Raw genomic sequence first — 24,084 nt, forward strand, 5'->3', positions numbered from 1 at the left:
GACCATGTTTATCATCTCTCTAACCCTGTAAAATAGGTTACTCTGAGACAGTGGTCACTAGCCTAGGGTCACCTAATAAGCTTGTGACTGAAGGGGGATTTTCACCTGGATCTCGTTCATCCTAGCCTAACACTTTCTCAGCTGCACCACACTGGTGTGAAATGAGAAAATGCCTTGTTTTACCCTTACAAATCATTGCCAAAGCCAACCTTCCCCAGTTCTTGGTAACCTAGATTCACTAAGGATTAAAAACAACTTCTTTGCCAGAGCAGTGGTAGTACTGTTACCTCCAGTTTCCTCCAGAGCCCATTCTTATTGCAGTTCTCCCCCAGATGTGTGGTGTTGGGAGAACCTTTATGTAAGAAGTTGTAACGGAACCTCTTTTGCATTCAAAACCATCTGATGGGGCAGGACTACTGAATGTATGGCTTAATATAGGATGATCTCTCATCATAGTCATGTTAGCTTGGGCTGATAGGAGTTGCACTCCAAAACACTGGGTAGGCAGCACATTGGGGAAGCCTAGGCTAGGGATTGTTGTGTTGTCCTTCCTAACTGAAGAATCTCTTCTTATGGCTAAGCTAATGGCATGATCTGTTTACATGTAATCACTCCCCACATTGCATGATATGAATCTACCACTGCAGAGATGGATCACAGCTTTCTCCATTCAGCAGGCCTTTGAAACATCTTGGACATCAAGTTCTATAATCTTCATTTGGCCATGGCAGCCGCTCTGCTGTAATGTGATTGCACTGTGTCTGATAGCCAACCTGCAACAGCTCCTTCAGCCATGCTAGTAACTACAGGTAGTCATTGATCACTTGAAGCTGCCATGTATGAATGAACCACCTCTTAAAATGTAAAAAAAGTGGCTACAAACTTGCCTTTCTCATATGGAAGCCTTTATATTTATAAACAGGAAAGCGTTTTCCATTTCTGGCTTGTCTGCAATATGAAATTCTTGCCTTGAGCTAGGATTGGAAGAAAAATCCCCAGTGCCAGAGCCTTTTCAGGTGTATGTTGCTGAGAGTCTTCTCTGTCCTTCTCCAGTGGGTTCCTTCCTCCATCCACTTGAGCTTGCAAAGTGGAAGTGGTGTTGATCTTCGTCCCCTCAGCCAGCCTTGAACTAATGGTGTGTCTTTTCCCCCTCTACTCCACCTCCCTTGTTGTGCACACATGGGACATCCCACCACCCCCTCCTTCCCTCAACGCATATGCCGCACTCTCCACCCCTTCCTGTGCGCGACCTGGCGGCAGGACCATGGCGGCTCCCTCGGACCAGAAGAATTCAAAGCCTGCCTCATCAGCTTGGGATACGATGTGGAAAATGACAGACAGGTACCCACCGCCCGTTGATGGCGCAATCTTCTGGCAATGTGTTGCAATTAACTTGGTCTCCTTTCTCTCTTCCTTCACCACGTTGTTTTCCAACCCTCCTCTTCCTTCAACCATCTTGTTACTGTTTTTTCTATCTGATTTCTGCCTGTTCCCCCACCACCACCACCACCCTCCCATCGCCCATCTTCTGGTTGCATGGCATCTCAATGACTTTTTTCCTGACTGACTTTCTCTCTTTGCGTCTTTTTATCTCTCCATGGGGCTCTTGCTCTTTCCTTCCTTTCATCTGTGCATGTCTTGTACGTCTGCACCCTCCTCCTTCCTTCCTTCCTTCTCCTGCTGACCTCGCGGAATAGAAGCGCACAGGGAGCATGGACACAGATGACTACCGAGCCCTCCTTATCTCCACAGGATACAGTCTGGTATGCTCTCTGCTTTTCCCTTTTCTCCTCTTTGCCCTGTCGGTGGTGGTAGTTTTGATGATAATGTTACGATCTGTCCTTTGTTGTGGCTGGCCTAGGAGTTAAATACTTCACTTGGTTGCAAAGTGGAGGATGGGTTTGGACAGAATTACAAATGGGTGAGTGTTTGCAAGAGCTGCCAATCATGCAGTTTCTTAAAATGTATAACATCACCCACAATGTCATAGGTGCATTTACTAGCTCATCCTCCAATGTGATATAAAGCATTCCTATGTCAGCAGTGCTCCCCTACGATCTATATCGGATAGACAGGATAGTCCTTCACAAAAGGACAAATGGACACAAATCTGACATTAAAAATGCCAGTACCTCCAAACCAGTTGCAAAGCATTTCAGTCTTCTTGGACATACAACATGGGATTTACAAGTCATAGTTCTTGAACAAGGAAATTACAAAGGAATTTCCTAGAAAGAGAAACAGCTGAATTGAATTAAAACTATAAATCTCAGGTCCATTAGTAAAGGCATGAACAATGCTAATAGCTCATGCTAAAATATAAATCATTTGATTTTAAAGGTGCTGTTACATTCCTTCCCCCCTCCCCTCCTTTGTTTTTATAGAGTAATTGGAATTAAATAAACAAAAGTTGTACTTTTAAAGAGAAGCCATCTTTAATTTCTCTTTTGTTGCTATTGTGATTAATTTTGAGTGGCTATTGTAAATTACACTCCAAAATCAGAAGTATCTCAGTTACGAACACAGTTGTAACCCTAAAACTCACAGTCCCACCTATTAAAACTCACAGCTGATCATTCAAATAATGCTTTTATTGAACTGCTGATTGAAAGGTTGCCACCAAGGTATTTGCTGATGCATAGAAGCTGATGTTTGGAAAGGTGTGTTGCACAAGGGATGGGACACACATCTGGTTGAGTAGGGATAGGTAGAGATGGCTCTGTGGAATTTAATCTGGTCTGTAATCCATGGGGGTATAATAGTTCATAAGAGGCTGCTTTGTTTTGGGCCAGTCTTTAGTCTGGCTCACTTAACACTGTCTGCTCAGGCCTCCAGTATCACTCCAAAGTTCTTGGGACACGAAAGGGCCCTCCCCATTGTGTCTTTATCTGACCCTTTTCACTCAGAAAAGGCAGAGATTGAAATTGGTAAAGCACAACCTAAGAAGATAATAAGACCTCACACAATAAAACAATAGAAAACAGAGTCAGAATATAAATGTAAAATATATGTGTAACAAAGTAAAACGTTTCCTTCTCCTTAACTCCGCACAGACTCATATCAGGGAAAGATAAACAGATTAGAGGATTGGTGGCTGACTACTTAGTCTTGATGATGTTGCAGTTGTGTTAATTCTAGGATGTTGTTACATTTGCCCCAGCTTGTTGCCAAAATTTACTGTGGGTGAATTCAGAATACAGTTCATAAGAGTTTATTATCTTTTTAAAAAAATTATACCTTCCAGAATACCCAGCCACTGACTTTGTTGCTGGGGAGATTCTGGATGTTGCACTCCCAAAAAGTTACCATTCCCAGCTCTGTTTCAGTCAACATATTTAGATAAAATGATGGATTTTGGGATGGTTCTTACATCAAGGCAGCAGATCTTTGGAATGTTTTAGTATACCAGAGGTAGCGCTTACATATTCCAGAGGTGTGGCATGGTCTAGTCCATGTCATACATACATGCGTCAAAGCCTTCAAGAATTCTTAAGCTGCTGTGTTTCATCAGGGCAATTGCATCCTTTTTGTTCCATCTTGCCAGGGAGATGTAGAGTTCAACCGGATCATGAGCGTTGTGGATCCCAATAACAGTGGTGTTGTGACCTTCCAAGCCTTCATTGACTTCATGTCCCGGGAGACAACAGACACAGATACAGCCGACCAAGTCATTGCCTCCTTCAAAGTCTTAGCTGGTGACAAGGTGAGCTCTACAAAGTGGTTGGAAGAGCTTGTATGTTCACCAGGGACTCCCTCAGTACTGGAACTGCAGGATTTGGGGGACCATGGGTGAAGGGTTTAGATATATAGGCCAAGTCCCTGCATCACAAACATAACTATGATCCATTTCCTACAGGGTCCTGTCACAAGTGCTCATCATACTGTGGCTCACTGGTGGGAATGGATTGAGCACCCCACTAGTTATAGCTGCAGAAGTCCTTGGCTGGCTGTTAAGGTTGATGGGGGGAACAGTGTGAACACTGAATGGGATGATAGCCATAGTTAATTCTAGATTTAGATTAATTTGGATTCAGATGTGTGACTGATTTTAGATTTCATTTGATTCAGATTTTAGATGTGGTATAGTGCTTTTGAGTGTTGAACTGGGATTCCAAGATATCTGTTCCAGTGCGCACTTGGCCATGGAAAGCCACAGGGTGAAATTCTCAGCCTCAGAGAAAGGCAATGTGACACTTCCTCTAAATAAATCTTGACAAGAAAATCCCATGATAGGTTTGCCTTAAGGTCAACGCAAGTCACAATCAACTTGAAGTCTCACAAGAAAGAACAACCAAATGAAGTGTAGATGTATTATTTGTGAGTTTGTCTCTTGGTGTTTTTGTTTGTTTGTTTGTTTGTTTTGGAGCATTGCTAGCCACCCTCATCTCTAGGGAAGATGGGCAGGGTATAAATTAAGTAATAGAGAAATGATTCCAATTCAGCCCAATTGCAGCCACTTGAGCAGCCTCACAGGGTCTTTCCTCTCTCCCTTTCAGAACTACATCACAGCCGAGGAACTGCGACGAGAGCTTCCCCCAGATCAGGCGGAGTACTGCATTGCGCGCATGGCACCTTACCAGGGACCCGAGGCTATCCCTGGGGCTCTCGACTACAAGTCCTTCTCCACAGCGCTGTATGGCGAGAGCGACCTGTGAGATGGAGACAGTAGAGGGGAAGGAGGAGGAGGAGGAAGCCGCAGCAACAGCAAGCGCTGGCGCTTCTTGGGGGGAGGGGAGGGGGGAGCGACCGTTTGATTTCCCTCCATGCTGTATAATCACAGACACACACACACAGACACACACAGCGCAACGGGGACATTGTCCTTTCTTTTCTCTATCTCTCTTTGAGGACAGAAAGCTGCCTTCGCCACGCTGGGTGACCTGGGGAGCTGAACTATGTAAACGTTCTTTTTTAAATTGAGTATCCTGCAAACACAGTTACCTATGCAACGGTCCTAATTCTTCCCTTTACCCCAAGACGTTGAGCTCAGGGGAGAGGCTGAAGGTCTCCTTCATTTCCTGACCTTTTTGTTGCTTTGCAAGGAAGCGGTGGGAAGGAAGGGCAGATCCAAGAGTTTTCAGCAGTGACAAGAGTCCAGAAAACGTACAGGCAGTCCTAATTCAATATGGCTTATTTTTGTTAAATATAGACCCCATTCTATTCCCTATCCACCATCAGTCTTACAATTGGGAGACTTCTGCGATGGCTAATATTTTCTCTGAAGCTACATCCCATTCTTTCCCATGGTTGTCCTCTCTCTCTTTACTTTGTTTGTGCATAGCTAAAACCATACCCTGGGTCAGTGGTGCAATCCAGATCCGGAGGACTGCCAAGACCCACTTTCTGGATACTTCATTCCTTTCCAAACCTTCCTCTAGCTGTGCTAGGCAGTTTGCAAACAGCCTCTCCCTGTCTTTTCTACCACCTACCCACCACCCTGTGATGCTCCCTCAGATCCAGACCCCTGCTTTGCCCACCTAATACCTTCCTGCCACCCTTAGCAATGAAGACGGTGCACATGGGACAGACACTTTGAGGCTTCTGATCTGCACTGACCCCAAGTTCTCTCTTCCACCTTCATACGGTGCTGTTCTTTGATCTGGAAAGGGGTTCCATTTGCCCCATCAGTCCTAGGTGGTTCCTATACTCAGCACCTCCCTTTTTATAAAATATCAGCACACATCTTTCACCAGGCGCCCTCTCATTTTAACCTTTTTCATTTGACCTTCACCCGATTGGCAAAAGTTGGTGGTTTTCCATTTCAGTGCAGCGGGCCCATGGGGCACAGAGGAGAAGAGGAAGAGATTTGGGGAGGAGGCCATTGCTTTGTTGCTTTCCAACAGACAGAGACCATGAGTGTGGAGGCTGCGCCTCTCTTTGTAAGTGTCACCCCCGGCTTTTTATTCCCTCATCCCTTATAGGGGAGATGATCATAGCAAATGGAGAAATGCCTGCCGAGACCCTCACACTCTCTTGCACACTGTGTCTGGGTTTGTAAATCAATTCCTCCCCTCTCCCAAGGACACTTGTTTTGTACAAAATCGGGGGACACCCTTATTTTAGCAATACTGACACAAGCCAAGGGCGAATCAACAGAACAGGTTGTGGGATTCTTGTTTTCTTCCACAGGAAAGGAAGGGCTGGGATCCAAGCATTTGTCTTTAGAAAGCTGGACCACCTCTAAAGGATGTGTCCATTTCTCCCTTTGTTCCAAAACCAAGCTGGTTTTGGGATGGATAAAGTGGGGAGAGGGGTGTTGGAGGGGAGAGAGAAATAAGATTGGGGGTGTTGATCTATAGTGGATCATAACTAAAGAATGGTGTCTGAGATGGGGTCAAGGGGGTAGGACAACTCAATCCACCCCAAAGATCCCATTTGTCAGCATCCTTGGGCTGTGGTAGAATCAAACCAGGATGAAATAGGACAGGTCACAGCGTCCGAAGCAAGCAAAACAGATGATAGCATCGGAAGCATGTCTTTTAGGGTGCCTCACAGTCTGCTCAGCTTCTCTCGCTGGGCAGAAGCAACTCACTCGTTCCAAGTCTTCCTCACTTTCTCTTCACTTTGAAACGACCCTTTCAAATCCATTGCTTCTCACGCTTATATATATATAAATATATTATATATATCTATTTTTTTGTAATTTCTTCATCATGGTGCAGGGTTTTCTGAGGACCAAATTTAAAACGAAAGAGAACCATGCAGAGATCTTTTTTTAAAAAAAGAGAGAAATTAAAAACACAGCAAAACTGTTGCAATTTAATAACGTCCAGATTTATTATTATTATTATTATTAAATACAGTATATATATATTCATCTAGCATCGTATATTGCCGATGGGTGGTGTGTTTGCTTGGTTTTTTGTTCATTTGTTTTGGGGGAATTTTTTGTCCCTCCTGTCTTTGTCCTTCCATCATGTACATTAATCTTATGGCTGACTTTAGCACTGGAAACTCTTAACATTCCCCACAACCTTTATTATTATTTTTTTTAATCATCCAACTTTCATTTTGGTTCCCTTTTTGTCGTCTCGGAAAGGTTTAGCTTATTTTATTGCGTTCGCTACTGACTACCTGTCTCAACGGGCAGATAGTTCGGCCGATAGGGAGTAGCCGGGTTCTGTCCACTTCTGTTCATCATCATGTCTACTCTAAAACTTCCAAGCTCTCTGGAGAAACTTGCCCTCCTCCCTTCTTGGGAACAAGACAATAAAGTGTAATATTTTTAAGGACGATTCATCTGTGGTTGTTTTTTGCCCACCATCTCATTTTTCCTGAATTTGTGGGTTTTGTTTTGTTGTTTAGAGTTGGCATGGTGTTCAGTACTTGTGGGATGGTAAGACCGACTTACAGTCTTTTGGGATTCACATTTACAGTTGTTAACAATTGAATGTGACCCCGAAGATTTAACCGTTTTCAGCCAGGGAGTGCCCCACCAGAAATACAGGGTTTCCAAGAACCTGCAGGTTGGAGTACTGGGAAATAACCCCTACTAACACTCTTTCGGTTGCCAGGTGTGTTGAGAGAAGCAGTTGTGGCAGGATCCCAAGGGATCTTCCAGCTGTCTCTTTTTATTGTACCCCACAACTGGAAAAGCACTACTGTCCTAGGCTAGCATTCTCTTGCATGCTTACAAAAACATAAGCTAGACTTCATGTGTTTGTAACTGTCCAGTTCTGTTGCCATGATTGTAAATTGCCTCCCTCCCTACTTTACCAGGCATCAGCTGCACTGAGAGAAGGAAGTCTGTTCTGCTGGTGATCAGGGCTCAAGGAAGAGGACATTTCTACCTCTTTCACACCAACAAGCAAAGCTGTAATAACTGACAACACAACTCCATCACAAGTCCATGTCGCGCACCGGAAGGAGAGAGATGGAAACCTCCTCCTATGCCTCAATCGCCAGTAGAACAAACATCCATCTCTTGGCATGGCTGATATCTGGTAAAGCGGACTTTGGGGGAAGGGAGAGTGGGGTGATGATACTTATACTTAATTTAGTAGCTAATGCAGAATTCTGTCATTTCCTAGTGCCCTGATCTGTAGTGCCTTGGAAACAATTCAGCTGAGATAACTATCTGGCTAAAAAGGTATTTTTTTTGTGGGGTGGCGGCATTGTCAATGATGGCGGCTCACTTGACCTAGGATCCTTCACATGAAATCTGTCTTATCCCAAGTTGGAACATTGCCCAAGCTCACGTCTTCCGCAGCCATCATAGCTATTGAAAATGGCATTAAATTTATGGGCTTAATTCCAGTGTTAGTGTCAACCAAACTAGACCCACTAAATCAATTGAATATACGTAGCTATTGATGTACCGTATTCCCCATTGATTCAGAGGTTTTACCCTGTTTGGGAAGCAGCATTGGATTTTAGCCATTAATGATTCATGAAGAGAGCTGGAGATTCCAGAAAATCTTCTTGATTGAGACACATGGAGGACAATCTCTTCCATTAATCACTTGCCTCCATTAGCACAACACCCATAAACCAGTTTGATCAGTAGGATTTAGGAGACAGATCTAGCTTTGCCTTCAGTGATAGCCTTTGCACTTCAGTGGTTGAAACAGGAATATTCAACAGTGGTGAATATTCAGGAGAATAATGTACAGAGACAGGAAATATGTATATAACTGGTGTAGACCAAACTGCGGAAGCATCATTACTCAACATTACAAACCATTAGATTCATTATCTACAAACTGGTTGTTCCTTGTGTATGACAGTAAGCTTATTTGATGTTGGCAAACCTTTTGCATTCTTGCATATGTTGCAACCATTCTCTGGATCATCTTTTCAGAGCCTTTTCTCAGGCAAGGAAAGGAAGTATGGTGAAGGATATGTTTAATGAGGAATAGTTGCATGCAAATCAAGCCTAAACTCCCTAGAAGCCCAGAAAGGCTTTTAGGGAGGGCTTTTGCTTCCCATATCCTAGTTTGATTTTCCTAATGCTCTTGCCGGCACGTGGCAAACATTGGTTAAAGAAGCCTCCTGCTTCTGGTGCTGCTCTCCCAGCTGAAGGTGATATTCTCAAGGATGATGTCTCCATCCATTTCCAAAAAACGGATCCTCTTTGGAGACAGTTGGTGGTCAAAATCGCAAAGAAATATGTCATTCTCTATTATCTGGCAAAGGAAAAGGCAGAGGGATGGATGAGTACTTCTAGTCTGGCCAGTTTATGAAGAAACTCCCATAGTTGGGTGTTTCTCTTTCTATACACACTAAAAAGGACCCCAGCATTCAATATTTAAAGATACCTTGCTTCTATCCATGGAATGTTCTAGGTAGTTAAATATGGCTTCCTACCATTGGCCAAGTTACCCATAAATGTCAAGGGCATTCAAGCCAGTGGTCACGAATTTGCAAGTTAAGGCCATAGTTAGTTCTTCCTGTCCCAAACATACAGCTAAACAGGGCAACCCCAGGAAGTTGATTTATTTAGCTGAACACGATTCAGGAACAGAGTGATGAAGTTCTAGCACAGGTCTAGGGAGCCTGTGACTCTCCATGTGAAAGATTCCTCATTCCTGATAAGCCCCAGCCAACATAGCCAGTGTTGGGATGAGAGTCAGCATCTGGAACGCCACTAATTCCTCACCACATTCCACCTTAGCCCCTTTACCACCACCCTATAAGTACTTTTTAAGTTTCCCTGCTGAAAGCGGACCATTAAGTAGCAACTATCTCCACCTCCCTCACCCAACGCAGTGTCCAGAGCCGAATTTTTCTTCACCCCCATCTCCAGAAAGGACAATCTGTTGCAGTACAACCTTGTAACCTTTGCTGGTGACGATGAATTGCACCTGGAACCTTTGGCCTCGGCGGAGATGGGCTGCTACCCTGTTCGGTTTCCCCCAATGTCCCTCTGTGAAAGTGTTGAGGGCTATAACGGCAGTGGAGGAAGAATGAAGCCCTTCAAAGCTGAGCTGGAACCGCAGGGGGATACTGGCGCCAAGGAACTGTCCATAAGCAAAGTCCACGTAGAACCTGGAGGAGGGGAGGAGAGATGCCATTTGGCCAAGAACACAAGAGTCTCGTTGAATCGGACCAAAGGCTTGTCTTCACCTAGCAATTCTCAACACCTAAAGGGCAAGCAGACATCTCTGGGAAACTTACAAGTAGGACTGGAATGTGCCGTTTCCCCAATGGTCCTCTCTAGCAAACAATATACAGAGATGTATTGCCAATGCAGGGAATATATTAACATCAGGGACAGGCAACTCGTACAACTAGCCTTGGTTTTCTTCGGCAACAAATGCTCAGAAGTGGTTTGCCATTGCCTTCTACTGGAATATAGCCTACAGCACTTGGTATTGTTCTTACCAGGGCTGACCCTGCTTAGCTTCCAAGCTTAGATGGGGTTTGGTGTTTTCAGTGTATTTGGCACTAAACTCCTCTTTCTCTCTTCAGGTTAGTGTTTGAGGCAGGAGGCCAAAAGTCTGACCTGCTATATTTCTGTGGATCAGACAGGCTTGTGTTAATGGCATGGGAACGTAAAAGTTTGAAGATAGTATCCTGCCAAGTACTGAGCTGAGACTTTACTCAAATTAAGACCTACAGAAATACTATGTTCCTCTTGCTGCACAACTGGCATTGCCAGTTGAATCCTCATTCAGGAAAGATTGGGGCTGACTTACCCTTTGCTTTGCCGTGGAATGAAACCTTCCAGCATCACCCATGACTCTGGGTCCAAACCCAGTGGGATAGCCCTGTAATATGGCATTTTCTGCAAGGGAGAGGAAAAAATTAGGTATACATGTCAGTCTTGGTTGCATATCTGCAATTTTCAACCTGGCAAGAAAGTAAGAAAGTTGGACTGGGAATGCACAAGAGATGGATTCATCTTTAAGTTGGCAGAAGTGTTGCTGTTGTGTGCCTTCAAGTCATTTCTAACTTACTGTGACGCTATCATGGGGTTTTCTGGAGCTGAGAGTGTGTTGATCTCCATAGACGAGTGAGGAATTCAACCCTGATCCCAGAGTTGCCATCCAATGCTCAAGCCACTGTGTCACATTGACTCTCTAGAAGTGACTGGCCTAAAACAAACAACCCCCTTACTCATTGAATTTCATTAATTCAGGGATTTGAACTTGTGCTCTTCTTGGTTCCTTAAATCAAATTGTTCCAGGTAACAGGCTTCCTTGTTTTGAACAACCACTTGACGGGCACATGGCAAATGGCCTTTTCAGTCATGCTATTCTGACCTGTCAGACAAGTATCATTAGTGTTTGCAGAGGCATAAACCCAAAATTCTCCGTAACAATGAGTTCACTTGAGTCTAAACCTGAATTTCCTTATTGCAGCACATGGGTTTAAAACATCCATCACTTGCTCTGGAAGGTGGTTTGAAAGAACTGTGAGTCAAGGGACATCCAATCCCTTACACATCATCCAGAAGTGACACATCACCTCCATTTCCCTCTCTCCAAGAAACTCACAGTGCTTTATGACAGCTTGCAATTTTAGGAAGGTGTGGTGTTTCTAAGGAAGTGCTGGGATGTTAGTGAGAAGGTGACCGGATTCGTGGTAATCGGCGATGAGTTGGTTGGGTTTGCTTTTCAGAAGAAAAAGCTGTTGAGTAATTGAACAGTCCTAAATGGCTTCATTTCCTCTGTCCTACAAAAGGGGAAATGAGGCAAACTCCCGCTACAAGGAGACCCTTGCCTTGAATATGCACATCACTGGCTTGATGGATCACCAGAAAGTGTTGTTATTGTGTGCCTTCGGTTCATTACCAACTCTTGGAAGCCATGAGATTGCCTACTTAGGGTGCATCTACACTGTGGAAACAATACCGTTTGACACCATTTTAAGTGCTGTGCCTCTGCCTATGGACTTTTCTGCCAAAGAGTGCTGGTGCCTCACAAAACGACAATCCCAGGGTTCTGTAGGTTGGAGCCATGGCAGTTAAAGTGGTGTCAAACTGCATTTCAGTGCACCCACTTCATACGCAGGCATGGCATACACAGCTTTCGGCTTACACTGAAAGCCACACGCCAGAAGAAGCAGTAGTGCTTATGCCTGTGGCGCTCGCACTGCACCGTGCCACATGCATGAGCCCCATTGTTTTCCATTGGGCTCGAGCATACACGATATTTGCCTTACGCTGGGAGATCTGGAATGGATCCCCGGGTAAGGAAATGGCACACTTTATTTCCACGGTACAGATGCACCCTTAGTTACATCTATGTAACAAAGTCATATCTCCTGGCCTGACCATACATACATACACTCATATCACCAGCAGCAGCTGAATCAGGCAAAAGAGATCCACTCAGCTTCCAATCAAGGTGCAAGGAGGATGGCATTTCTAACCTCTCTTACCAGCAAGCAACTCTGGAGCAATATTGTACCTTTCATGGTTGTGTACAAGATGGCATTTCAGCAAGTGCTGTGACTTGTCACAGCCTTGCTTGCTGGCAGGAGGCAATGGGGGAAAATGTCTTCCTTGCACCATGACTGGAAGTTAAACTGACCTCTTTCCCCTATCCAAAGCCTGACTCAAGGTGGGCTGCGGTGGGCATTTTCATAGGTTCCCAATAAAACTATGTAGTCGTACAACTGAGCACTAAAGCTAGGATTGTACAAGCCATTGTATTCCACATCACCATGTACAGATGTGAGAGTTGAACAGTCAAGAAAGCAGATAAGAAGAAATTCAATTCATGTGCTGGAGAAGAGAGCTGAGGTTACCATGGATGGTCAAGGAGACAAACAAATGGGATCTAGAACAGATCAAGCCTGAACTCTCCCTGGAAGCCAAGATTATCAAACTGAGGCTGTTCTACTTTGGCCACATCATGAGAATGCACAACTCACTGGAAAACACAATAATGCTAGAAAAGGTAAAGGGTAGTAGAAAGAGAGGAAGACTGCACAGCAGATGGACGGACTGTATTAGGGAGGTGACAAGTATGAATTTGCAAGACCTAAGCAGAGCAGTGGAGGACAGGGAGTCTTGGAGGTGTCTCATCCATAAGGTCGCCATGAGTCGGGATTGAGGCAGTTAACAACAACAAAGCCGTATTGCATACAGGCCAGTTATGGATCCGCCGCTCTAGGTTACAATTCTGAAATTACCATACCGAATACCATTGTCATACTCACAAACGTCTCAAATTCTATCGCCATCTCTGATGCACCTTTGCTGGAGGCACCCACAAATAAACATCTCCAATGAGGAGGCGACCCTTTTTATAGATGCCACGGAGAGACCTGTGGGCCATCATTCAAGAGTGTCAGCCACTCCACCCACGGACTGTGAGTCAGGCTTCCCCATGAGCATCGTGACGTCTCTTCTTGATCTATGCGCTGGTGCCATCTCACCAAGAGCTCTAGCTCTGGATCATCCTCTCTGAGGACTCATCCTTGTCCTGCTGGTGAGCCAATATGAACAAACCCAAAGCTTGGCTGACAGAGAAAGCCCAATGCCTAGATATACGTTTTTCAGAAGTGGCAAGGCATGTTCTTGCTAATGCAAATAGCTTATTTCTTCCATATGCCCCAACTCTCCTGATTTTGCAAGGACAGTCCAAGTTAATCCTATGCCATCCCACTTTTTCAGCTGCTGTTAAAATGCCCTGGTTCCTCTCTCCTCCTCCCACCTTCCTCAGCTTGCTTCAATTGCCATAAACTGAGTTCTAGGACAAACTGAAAGATCGTATCTCCCCAAACAAACCTGCAAGGGTCCGAAGATCTTCAGAAGAAGGCTTTCTCTTGGTTCTTCCACCATCCCAGGCTTTTTTTGGTGAGGACATGAGACAGAGCCTTTTCTGTGGCTCCTCCAACCCTTTGGGAAATCCTTTCCACAAGAGGCTCGGCTAGCCTTCTCCACGCTTTCCTTTCGCCAGCAAGCAAAGCACTTTTTGTTTAAGCAGGCTTTTAATATTAAATAAAATAAGTGCAGAAGTATTTTGCATTCTGTAGTCAAAGGCTTTCATGGCCAGCATCCATAGTTTGTTGTGGGTTTTTCGGGCTATGTGGCAATGCTCTAGAAGTGTTTATTCCTGACATTTCACCATCATCTGTGGTTTGCATCTTTGGAGAACTTTGCATTCAATTCTGCAGAGAGGGAGGGAGTCGAGGCGGTGAAATCTTGCCCTTTCCTTTAGGTTTAGGCAAAAGCAAACCTCTGCAGTCTCTCCTAATTTGTGTGTCTTTCCGCAGGAATAACTTTTGCCGCCTTGGCCACACACAGATGCTGCGCGCATGTCTGCGTTTTCATCTGTGAAAAGTTGGAGGATGTGGTTTTTGTCCCAAGGAGGATCTTGTTTCTTGCCAAAGAGAGGAGGATTTCCTTCCCTTGTTGAGGGAAGGCAAGGGCTTTTCATCACAAGACCAAAGTAATGGGTGACTCCTACGGTTTGTTCATTGGCGCCTTGACAAGCGGTTGTTGCACAGTTTCCAACACATGAGCAAACAAAGTCACCAGTTCAGATCCTGCCCTGGACACATGCTCAGCAGGTGGCCTCCAATGAGCCATTCTCTCAGCTTCTTTGCTAGTCTCTGGATAACCACACTGGCCTACCTTACTGGTTTGTTGTGAAGGATGATACAAGAACACCGAAAAGAAGAGAAATCCAAAATTATCTTATACAGTAGTTGTTAAGGTTCATTGCTGTCAAGTTGACTTTGACTTACGGCAACCCTATGAATGAGAGACTTCCAAGGCACACTATCATCAATGGCTCCAATCTGATCTAAGGCTGAGAGAGTATGACTTGCCCAAGGGCACCCAAAGAGTTTCATGACCGAGACGAGAATCGAACCCAGACCTCCAGAGTCATAGTGATTGGGCGGCATATAAATAAATCCTATTATTATTATTATTATTATTATTATTATTATTATAGTCCAACACTCAAAACCATTTATATGTCACCTTTCTCCCCGGAGGCACCCCAGGCGACTCACAGACAAAACCAAGATCTTCCCAGCAGCACATAAAAAACCAGTCTCTTGTATTGTTTGAAATAAGATGCTTTATTGACGCTGCCATTTAAAACTGCATTTCGGTCTCAAGTTAAGGGCAGGTCCCAAGACCAGGGAAAGAAGGTATACAAAGGAATGTGGCCTGGGCTTCTCTCTTTTTCTCCTCTCCTTAAAGCAATCCCCTTTTCTGAGTTTAGTACTGGATATAAGAAAGGACCACATCGCCGTCGATCTCCAGGGTGTTAATGTGCTGGAAGTTGTGGAAACGGTGGTTGTAGTTGAAGAGAGGCTGGCCGTTGGCAAACACCTTGAACCGCTGGTTTCCGCATCGGATGGAAAGCTGTGCAAAGATAAAATCAAGGACGGGGATTAGAGATGAGGAACTGGCACACAGGGCATTTGAGAAGAAAGCGTTACTGAGCATCCCATGTTCAAGCGCTCATGAGCCATACAATCCTGATGGAGGATTTCTTTGGTCTATACAATCCTAATATTCAGATTATGTTGGGGGTCTGTTTTTTAAAGGTGGATGTCAATACTGAGCCATAAATATAACCTACAAACATCAGTAACCTGTTGTTGAATACTTACAAGTTATTTCTGGCTTATGGCGACTCTAGGGCACACTTATCATAGGGTTTTCTTGGCAAGGTTTGTTCAGAGGAGCCTTGCCATTGCCATCCTCTGAGGCTGAGAGAGTGTGACTTGGCCAAGGATAGCCAGTGGGGCTCCATGGCCAAGCTGGGATTCGAACCCTGGTCTCCCAGTGTCTTAATCCAATGCTCAAACCATTGCACCACATTGGCCCATCAGTATCCTAGTAATTATTAATTATTCTGACTATTATCAGAAAATAATTAAATTAATTAAAAAGGAGAAACATTCCTAAAGCTCTTATCAAAGCTTATTAAAACTGGTTTTAAAAAACCCACAACTGATTTATGCCACTCAAACCTCTTCCAAATAAATACAATCTGGATTCTTTCTGGATTTCCCAAGAGAGGCAATACTGAGCACTTCCACCAGAGGGCAGCAAAAATCCGTATCTCGTCCTATATTCCTCATTCACTCTGGCTTGCTTTTGCATTGGAAATTGGAATCGAACTCAGCTCTTAGGGAAAATACTTACGTCAAAGTACTGCCCACGCTGGAAGGGATTGAAAGACAATTCCCGCTCTTCAGTGCCCCAGCGTCCGCCCAAGAAGCTGTTTCGTACCACGGTCCGCTCATCCATGCGCGGGTTGATGTGCAGGACGACCTCTTGGCCGGCTTTGAAATTGATCCGGAATCTGTGACAGATAAGAAAGGATGCAAATACAGCATCATCCGTTCTGGATTTAATCTGCTGCCAGATGGTCCAACCATTCAAATCCAATATGTAAGCTGAGTCCTGAAACCATATGAGTAATTCAATGCTTTATCTAAAAGTCCAAACCAAGATGATAAATGATATAGTGGGTTATGTTTGTTTTATATAGGAATCCTCAATACTAATTGCATTCACAGTTAAGTAAGTCAGGATGGAAGGTACATTTTGCCACCTGCAATAAGTAGCCCAATAAGTAGCCTTTGCCTCTACTCATAACAGGTGTTTTTCATTACACACAGTTAGTACCTAAATTACAGCAGGGCTGCTTCATAGTAAGGTTTGGAGACATAGTCTGCTTGGAATTGGGAGCCATGAGTTACCTATACGATATGTAAGTACCATTTGCCTTTGTTTTAATTATTCAGTATTATGGATCCTTAAAAGCATATATATGTGTGTGTATGTATAAATACCAAGTGCTGTAGGCACACACATAAACAGCACACATATGTGTGTGTTTATATACACATGCTTATGTAGGGATCATAAATACGAATCGGTTACGAATGCATAACTCTCTGGAAGGCGCTCATAACTACAGTTGTGAATCCCAGCCTATTGCAATTGCTTTCTCTGCAAGTATCCAGATAAAGGTAGAGCAAACCATACCTCTTTGCGTCTTGGGGGATGAATCCTCTCACCACAACGGTCCTCTTGGACCCCAGCCCTCCAGGGAAGTTGCCCACGTATGGCACTTGCTAAAAGAAGAGGTTATTATTATTATTATTATTATTATTATTATTAAAGTTTATTTATATAGCGCTATAGATTTACACTTAAAACCCTTTACACTTACACTTAAAAGCAACCACTGGGTAAATTGACCCAAACAAAGGAGAAGAATGACTAAAGATGCAGCTGCAAGCTGGGATGAACCTTTGCTATTCAAAGGTTAAGTTAAATCTATTTCCCATTCTTCATCAGTCACTGAAGACAATTGGGGGAATCTGGGTAAAGGACTAAAGCTGACCCTTTCCTTTCCTTTCCCATCCTCCTGCCCAGCAATGAGCTGTTATTTCTACTTTTTGATACCAACGCAGGCCGTTTTCTGTTAAATATGAGATAAATACCGATGCACCAAATGCATCTGAGGAAGTAGACTGAAGTCTACGAAAGAAGCTCATGCTGCCAACTTCAGTCTTTCAGTGAGACTCAAAGGTGCTACAGCTATGGTTCTCAACCTTTGATCCTCCAGCCGTTTTGGACTACAGCACCCAGAAGCCTTTGCCAGCATGGCCAATGACGAGGGAACCTGGGAGATGAAGTCAAAAACATCTGGAGGGCCAGAGGTTGAGAGCCACTCTGCTCCAAGATCTCTCTACATACTGATTCGACAGACTAACGGGGCTATATCTTTGAATCCTGTACTAGCAAGAAACGTCTGGGTACTTACTGGGTGGTAGGAAGCTGGTGCGGACATCATCTGGGTGGGAAAGAAAATGAAATAGGTTGTTAGCCAAGGCAGACATAAAATCATAGAGTTGGAAAAGACCCCAAGGACCATCCTGTCCAACCCCATTCTGCCATGCAGGAACTCACAACCAAAGCATCCCCAAAAGATGGCCATCCAGCCTCTGCTTAAAGGCCTCCTATCAATACATTCAGCATCAGGAGCATGGGGAGAAATAGTTAACTGAAGACATACCCAGAAGCTAATCTTAGTTCATCCCCATCCAGTTTGGAGTCACCATAAAACAGAGAATGCCCCCAAAGGACCTTGAATTCGGGTCTGCTATGTCTAAAAACAACCCCTAACCCCTAATCTAGGGCCTGTCCACACTGCGCAGTTACGGTGCTATGGTTCCACTTAAATGGGGTATATGGTCAGCCGTCCACATTTGCGGATTTGACTTTGGTGGATTTGATTATTCACGGATTTCACTGATACGTTAAATCTCTAGGTCCTCCGGCGCAACTCTGTGGTCAACTTCCACGAAAAGTCACACTGGAGGACCGAGAGATTGTGTAGAGAGGACACTTCTCTAGCCATTTGTAGGTCCTCCAGTGTAATTCTGTGGTCAGTTTTTATCGAACGTTGACCATAGAGTTGTGCTGGAGGACTTGGAGACTCCTAGAAAGGTGCTCTCTTGGGGTGTGTGTGTGTGTGTGTGTGTGTGTGTATACTGTGTGTGTGTATATATATATATATATATATATATATATATATATATATATATACACGCACATGCAGTTTTTCTACTTCCATGGGGATCCTGTAGCCTTAACCTCATTAAGTATGGAGGGCCCTCTGTATTTCTATCTAAGCAACTATGCCTGTTGGAAGTGAGATTCTTTACTTATTTGAGTACTTACAGGAAGGTTTGAAGGTGGGTATCCCATGCCCTAAAGAAGAAAAGACATATATAATGAGGCAGGAAAGATGAAATCATATATCATGGCACAAGATAAGCTTAGGATAGAAACCTCGCTGATCCTTAAGACATATAGCCTTGGTTTGCATCCAAGTCAAAGCATTCTTTATGGAACAAGTCTCCCAATCTGTTTCAAAATGGGAAAAGGAAGCAAAGAGCTAAAATAATAACAAAATACCAGCAGTTATATACAATTATATATACAATTAAAACAAATGGATATACAAATTAAATATGTATATACAAATTAATTTGTATATACAAGTTAAAATGAACATTAAAATGGTTTCTTGACCCCTCTGTGCAAGAAAAACCTAGTCTAACTTGCATAGTCTCCCTCCTTATCCATGGATTTTTATACATGGATTCAAGTATCCACAGCTTGAAAGTATTCCCCCAAAAAGTCTAAATTCCAAATAGCAAACCTTGATTTTCTGTTCTATATAAGGGACACCATTTTGCTGTGCCATTGTATTTAATGGGACTTGAACATCCATGGGTCTTGGCATCCATGGAGGGGTCCTGGAACCAAATCCCAGCAGATAAGGACCAAATATAGTAGGGTGGAAGGAATAGGCATTTGTATTACTCACCGGTCCTGCCATTGGTGGACAAGGCTGTCCTGGCATCCCCTACCCCAAAAAGAGAGAGCAAAATCAATGGAAGTGAGTGGGTTTTAGTCTATGGATTGTATTGCTACTCCATGCAGGAAGAGAGGAACGGCCTCATTGAAGAGTTAGACTCTCAATCCATTGAGCTCAGTGTTGTGAATTCAAGGGGATCACCAGGATTGTTTGCTGGTCCTATCTGGAGATGTTTGGTGGTCTATCATCCAATTAAAATCCAGGCCTGACCCTGGATTTTGTTATCTATGGGGAGTCCAAGAACCAAACCCCAGTGGATACCAAGGACCCAGTGTAAATGTTTTCCATGTTGTAAAGGTTATAAAGGCTGGATCCAGGGAACCATTCAGTGGTCTCGCTTTGGACCCTATGCCTTGCTCATGTCACCTTTGCCATTTCAGACCTCTGCAGGGCAATGAATCTCACCTTCATGTGACACATGGCAAGTATGCATAATGTATAATGACCCGTTTTGAGGGGGGTTCCTTAAAAATAGGTCTAGGGTCCCTGAGGCAGAATTGTCGGGAAATCCCATGCCATCCCCACAACCCTTTGGAGATTTGGGATACTCACGCCACCCCCCATCATGCCACCTCCCATCATGCCGCCCCCCATGACGGTCATCGACTGTAGCTCCAGGTCTCCATCAGCGCTCACAACCTCCACTCGCTCTGGAGGGATCCTATGCTGATAATTGCAGAAGGGGTTCCTATTCACCAGGATCTAGATGGAGAAGCAAAGGAAAAGGTTATTAGGATCTCAGCATTGCTGGCATAAACTAAATCCCAAAGTCTCAGGGGAGAGAAGTGCCCTGTTTCTCAATGAGGGGAGGCATCATGCACAAGCTTTGGAACAGGGATGGAAAGACGGTTTTAAAAGCATTTTGAGAGCTGTTGTTCCCAAAGGGGAGCCTTTTCCAATTTGGGTTGGAGACTGTTCACCCCGACAAACCTGGTATCCGTCGTTATTGACGATAAAGATGATTTCGAAGTGTTGGTCCTTGTGGAAGGGCATGCTCTGGTGCTCCTCTTTCCCCCACTTTCCCGCCTGGAAGGTGTTTAAGACGATCTTATCCTTGCCGTCAAAGCGGGGGTTGAAATGGAGGGCAATGTCAGCCCCATCCTGGGGACCGCAGGCAAAATTCACCCGGAATCTGGAAGAGAAGGAGGGGATGGGAAAGTAGTTAAGGGTAGCCATCTGCTTATTGCATGCCCTCCAATCCAACTTTCTTGGTTTGGCAAGGACAGTCCCAGTTAATCCTCTGCCATCCTACTTTCTCAGCTGCTTTTGAAATGTCCCCGTTTCTCTCTCTTTCTCCCACCTTTGGCTTCATCTTACTTCAATTGCTGCAAAGTGCAAAATTTGTTTGCCCACGATTTACTCAGCCGAAGGGAAGAGGAGAGGAGAGACGGTGGGATCTTGCCCATAAAGCAAATTGATGCAGCCTCTCCTAACGTGTGCACTCTTCCTTATTAATAAGTTTTGCCATCTAGACCACACTCTGATGTTGCATGGCCACATATGTGTCCCACTTTTTGTCTATCAAATGTGGGAGGGTATGTAAGACCATTGCAGTGTTGGTACAGTACTACCTCCCTATCTGCAGGCGATACATTTCCAAACTTACCTTGGAGATGTAAACTTTGAATAATGGTGAACCCTATTGAAATTAATAATTTCCAGCAGAAGGCGACCATAGAGTTGCCCTGGAGGACCTAAAAATTCCTTGAGAGAGCATCTCTCTAGCCATTTCTAGGTCCTCCAGCATAGTCAACATCTGCCAGAAGCATACCGTAGAATCACACTGTAGGACCCACTGTAATTCTGATTTTATATCTCACCTATCTTTTCAAGAGTGTCCATTATGTTTGGATATGCTTGGTGTAGAATTAAGGACACAGTTGCTACAATGGTCATTCTTCCCTTCCACCCCAAAGTGGTACATTACCTCTTGGTGTGATGGGGCACCATCCCTTGCACATAGATGGACATCCCGGGACGGAGACCACCAGGGACCGGCTTGGAATAAGGAAGGGTCTGCAAAACAAACCAGGGAGATAGGGATCAAAACACTGAACCAAGCCCTAAATTGTCATACCCTCCAACATATGACAGATGAAAACCAGGATGCGTGGGATGATGGGGTTTGTAGTCAGACACATCAGGAGGGTGCTGAGATGAGAAAAGTCAACTTAATCTGGCAACTCTTCAGCTTCATAATATGCCCCTTGGTTATCCATTGAAGTTTGGTTTCAAGACTCTCCACGGATACCAAAATCCAGGGATGCTCAAGTCCCATTAAATACAATGGGGCAGTGAGATGGTGTCCCTTGCATAAAATGGCTCTTCCTCTTGTACCTGAGTTTACAGGATCAAACAGGGATCAATAAAAACTGGTTTGGTAACCATTAACCAATCCGACAGAGAGAGAGAGGGCTGGTTGGGGTGGCCAGTTCCAGCAGCGCACCAGTTCTACATTTATGCATAATATCGGGGGTGCATTGGCTGTTTGGTTGGTTGCCCTTATCAGATCTCTGCATGCGCAATGTTTTAAAAAACCAAGGAAGGAGGAAATTGCAGCAGATGCTGCTGCCAGCTCCCACTGAATCAGGGAGTATGTTGAGGAAATGCGCTAGCAAGGTAGAGTCATGTGAAACATTAAAGCCTTAATCTATTTATTGACAGCAAAGAATTGACTATTGCTTTGGTCTCCATGCATTTGCAGTGGTAAGGAAGTTACATAGTGGGAGGCACAGTCCCCTATTTATCCTGATTTTATTAGTAAGTCACTCCTCACTTTGCTTCTTCTGAAAACTTTATGGATCTTTACCTTAATGCAAAACTACAGTGATTTCGGGAAGAGGAAAAGTGCCTTTGTGAAATGGACAAAAGTGGTATTATTAGAGGACGTTTCAATAGTGCTTCCTAAAAAATTAATTGATCAACATTAATTAATTGGTAACTGCTGGGGTTTGGTTCTGGGATCCCCTATGGATCCCAAAATCCAGGGATGCTGGATGGAAGTCTGGTTATATATATAGGATGCCCACTTACCGGGTTGTATGTTGGCATATAGCCGGGCGCTGGGACGTAAGCCATGCTGTTGGCAGTAGTCTTCCCTCTTCGTAGGAACGGGTCAAGAACAGACGTAGAAAAAAGCGGAGCAAGCCGACGGAATAACTTTATAGCGCAAGGCTTGCAAAGGTGGGAGGAGCGGCCGAGGGCTTGGCTCTGGCCCACCTGTCGCTCTGGGTGGAAAGTTCAACATACCTGCTTCTCCAGCCAGGTTTCTCCCCATCGAGAATAGAGGAAAGTCCCCACTGTCCTTTCTCCTGATCTAAAGTCCAGGGGTTCAGATCCAATAGTTATAGCCTAGCGCTTGGAGCTAGGGATGTCATGGCTTGTGGCGGGTGGAAACAGAACAAGAAATTAGGGGGGGGAACCATTCCACTTCCCTCTTTGAAGGCTTTTTCCTCCCTGGAAAAATTGAGAGGGAAGTGCTATATAAAATATGTCCTTTGAGATTGCTGAATGAATAAAAGGAGGTGAGACCTTTATTGCTGAGCAGTAAACATTTGCTAAGCGGGTGGTGCGTCTGATGGATGGACAGACTCAGTTTTGGGAACCATCTGAAGGGATTAGGAGGAGGAAAATGGAGGCTTTGGCTTGCCGAGCAAACCGTTAGAAAGATCTCTGACCATCCATGCGCAGAGTGCATTCATCCCTGATTAACACACCCAAAACTGAATTAATAGATGGAAGGAATCAAAGATATAGCTGTGTTAGTCTGTAGAATAGTATGTTGAGAGAACTTGTAGCATCTTTGAGATTTAGTGAAAGAAAGAATTCGGCCGCATGAGCTTTCCTATACATTTAGGTGCATTTAGTGGAGTGGAAAATGTAGTTTGAAGAAAGAAAGGCAATGCAGTTACCCCAGGAATAAAATGGACCTACAAATTCTGGTGAGAAATCGGACTGAGATTTTGCCCCAGAATGACATGGATGGATGCTGCCTGACCTTATTCAAGAATGAAGCAGGGAACCAAGGCAGAAGGCATGTTGCATATTGTCTTCTAGGCCCCTAATATTCATCATTGTATATTGCAGAGGCTGTCTTCTTCTTCGTCTCTTCCACAGAGTCTAGAACTGAGCTCTGCCGCACATACTGTATACAAAAAGGCTGACATGCATCCTCCCCTGCACCACCAGTTCACTAGTGATGAGGACAAGGCACTCTGCGCATGCTCAAAGCCAATTCTGGACAAGTTCCTACATTGCACATGCAAGTTCTTTAGAGCCACCCCTACTCTATGGCTGTTAAGGAGGAGACTTCTGCTCTGCTGCTGTTTATGGATCCAGCTGGGAAATGGAGAGGCATGGCTGGAATAGAATAGAAATGGCTGGTCTTGGCTGTTAAGGGAAGACAAATGGGAGCAATCTTAGCCTGGGTCAATAAATGGCAGATGTAGCCCACCTTTAGGTTTGAGTTGCATGGGGTGAGGGTACGTTTTAGGCAATAAAGGGCTAGTGAATATATCCTTATACCACTCATACATTCCTGTAACCCAGAGTTACACATACATGTGTCTCCAATAGGATTCCAGACTTTATTACCATATATACTGTACTCATGCGCATGTCGACCACATGCGTAAGTTTTAAGGCCAAAGTCATGGATTTTGAGATGACCTGTGGACAGGTCGAGGGTAAAACTTAGAGGTGTGTAACAAAGGATGTAAAGAGGGAAACACCATTTCCCTCCCTCCTTCTCCAGACCTCTCCCAACCAC

The 24,084-nt window shown here is 44.3% G+C and overlaps 3 protein-coding genes across 8 annotated transcripts in view; 1 reads left to right on the forward strand and 2 right to left on the reverse strand.

Moving 5' to 3' along the window:
• Positions 1 to 7,229, forward strand: part of ACTN4 (actinin alpha 4) — an 87,423-nt gene extending 80,194 nt beyond the window's left edge. For 2 of the 4 annotated variants that reach the window (XM_042439021.1, XM_042439022.1), the window contains exons 19-21: positions 1,261 to 1,341; positions 3,545 to 3,703; positions 4,497 to 7,229. In XM_042439021.1, the coding sequence (XP_042294955.1) occupies positions 1,261 to 1,341; positions 3,545 to 3,703; positions 4,497 to 4,655 (399 nt within the window). In that variant the 3' untranslated portion in view covers positions 4,656 to 7,229. Of the gene's footprint in view, positions 1 to 1,260; positions 1,342 to 1,697; positions 1,764 to 3,544; positions 3,704 to 4,496 lie in introns of all 4 variants that reach the window. The other 2 variants (XM_042439024.1, XM_042439025.1) reach the window with 2 other exon arrangements.
• Positions 7,230 to 8,791: 1,562 nt separating this feature from the next.
• LOC121915172 (galectin-4-like) lies at positions 8,792 to 13,591 on the reverse strand. Its single transcript, XM_042439123.1, has 4 exons — positions 13,108 to 13,591; positions 10,638 to 10,726; positions 9,771 to 9,987; positions 8,792 to 9,125 (listed from the first exon to the last, which is right to left on the reverse strand). Exons 1-4 carry the CDS (start codon positions 13,129 to 13,131, stop codon positions 8,979 to 8,981), a joined length of 477 nt encoding a protein of 158 aa, XP_042295057.1. The 5' UTR covers positions 13,132 to 13,591; the 3' UTR covers positions 8,792 to 8,978.
• Positions 13,592 to 14,963: 1,372 nt separating this feature from the next.
• LOC121915165 (galectin-4-like) overlaps positions 14,964 to 24,084 on the reverse strand; it is a 12,502-nt gene continuing 3,381 nt past the window's right edge. The window contains exons 1-10 of one of the 3 annotated variants that reach the window (XM_042439111.1): positions 22,350 to 22,552; positions 21,244 to 21,332; positions 20,247 to 20,448; positions 19,869 to 20,018; positions 19,266 to 19,304; positions 18,614 to 18,643; positions 17,694 to 17,723; positions 16,910 to 16,998; positions 16,061 to 16,220; positions 14,964 to 15,271 (exon numbers count right to left, since the gene is read on the reverse strand). In XM_042439111.1, coding sequence (XP_042295045.1) covers positions 15,125 to 15,271; positions 16,061 to 16,220; positions 16,910 to 16,998; positions 17,694 to 17,723; positions 18,614 to 18,643; positions 19,266 to 19,304; positions 19,869 to 20,018; positions 20,247 to 20,448; positions 21,244 to 21,332; positions 22,350 to 22,394 — 981 coding nt within the window. In that variant the 5' untranslated portion in view covers positions 22,395 to 22,552 and the 3' untranslated portion in view covers positions 14,964 to 15,124. Of the gene's footprint in view, positions 15,272 to 16,060; positions 16,221 to 16,909; positions 16,999 to 17,693; positions 17,724 to 18,613; positions 18,644 to 19,265; positions 19,305 to 19,868; positions 20,019 to 20,246; positions 20,449 to 21,243; positions 21,333 to 22,349; positions 22,553 to 24,084 lie in introns of those variants that run through there. The other 2 variants (XM_042439113.1, XM_042439112.1) reach the window with 2 other exon arrangements.

This window comes from Sceloporus undulatus, chromosome 9 (genome assembly GCF_019175285.1).
Source record: "Sceloporus undulatus isolate JIND9_A2432 ecotype Alabama chromosome 9, SceUnd_v1.1, whole genome shotgun sequence".
NCBI classification, from domain to species: domain Eukaryota; kingdom Metazoa; phylum Chordata; class Lepidosauria; order Squamata; family Phrynosomatidae; genus Sceloporus; species Sceloporus undulatus.

Excerpts from the sequence above, each read along its gene's own strand:
- LOC121915172 (XM_042439123.1), bottom strand. The coding sequence starts at position 13,131 with ATGGCGATAGAATTTGAGACGTTT. Across the intron at positions 9,988-10,637 it reads ATTCCACGGCAAAGCAAAGG|GTTCTACGTGGACTTTGCTT; the intron begins GTAAGTCAGCCC and ends CCCCTCCTCCAG. Across the intron at positions 9,126-9,770 it reads TCACCAGCAAAGGTTACAAG|ATAATAGAGAATGACATATT; the intron begins GTTGTACTGCAA and ends TTCCTTTGCCAG.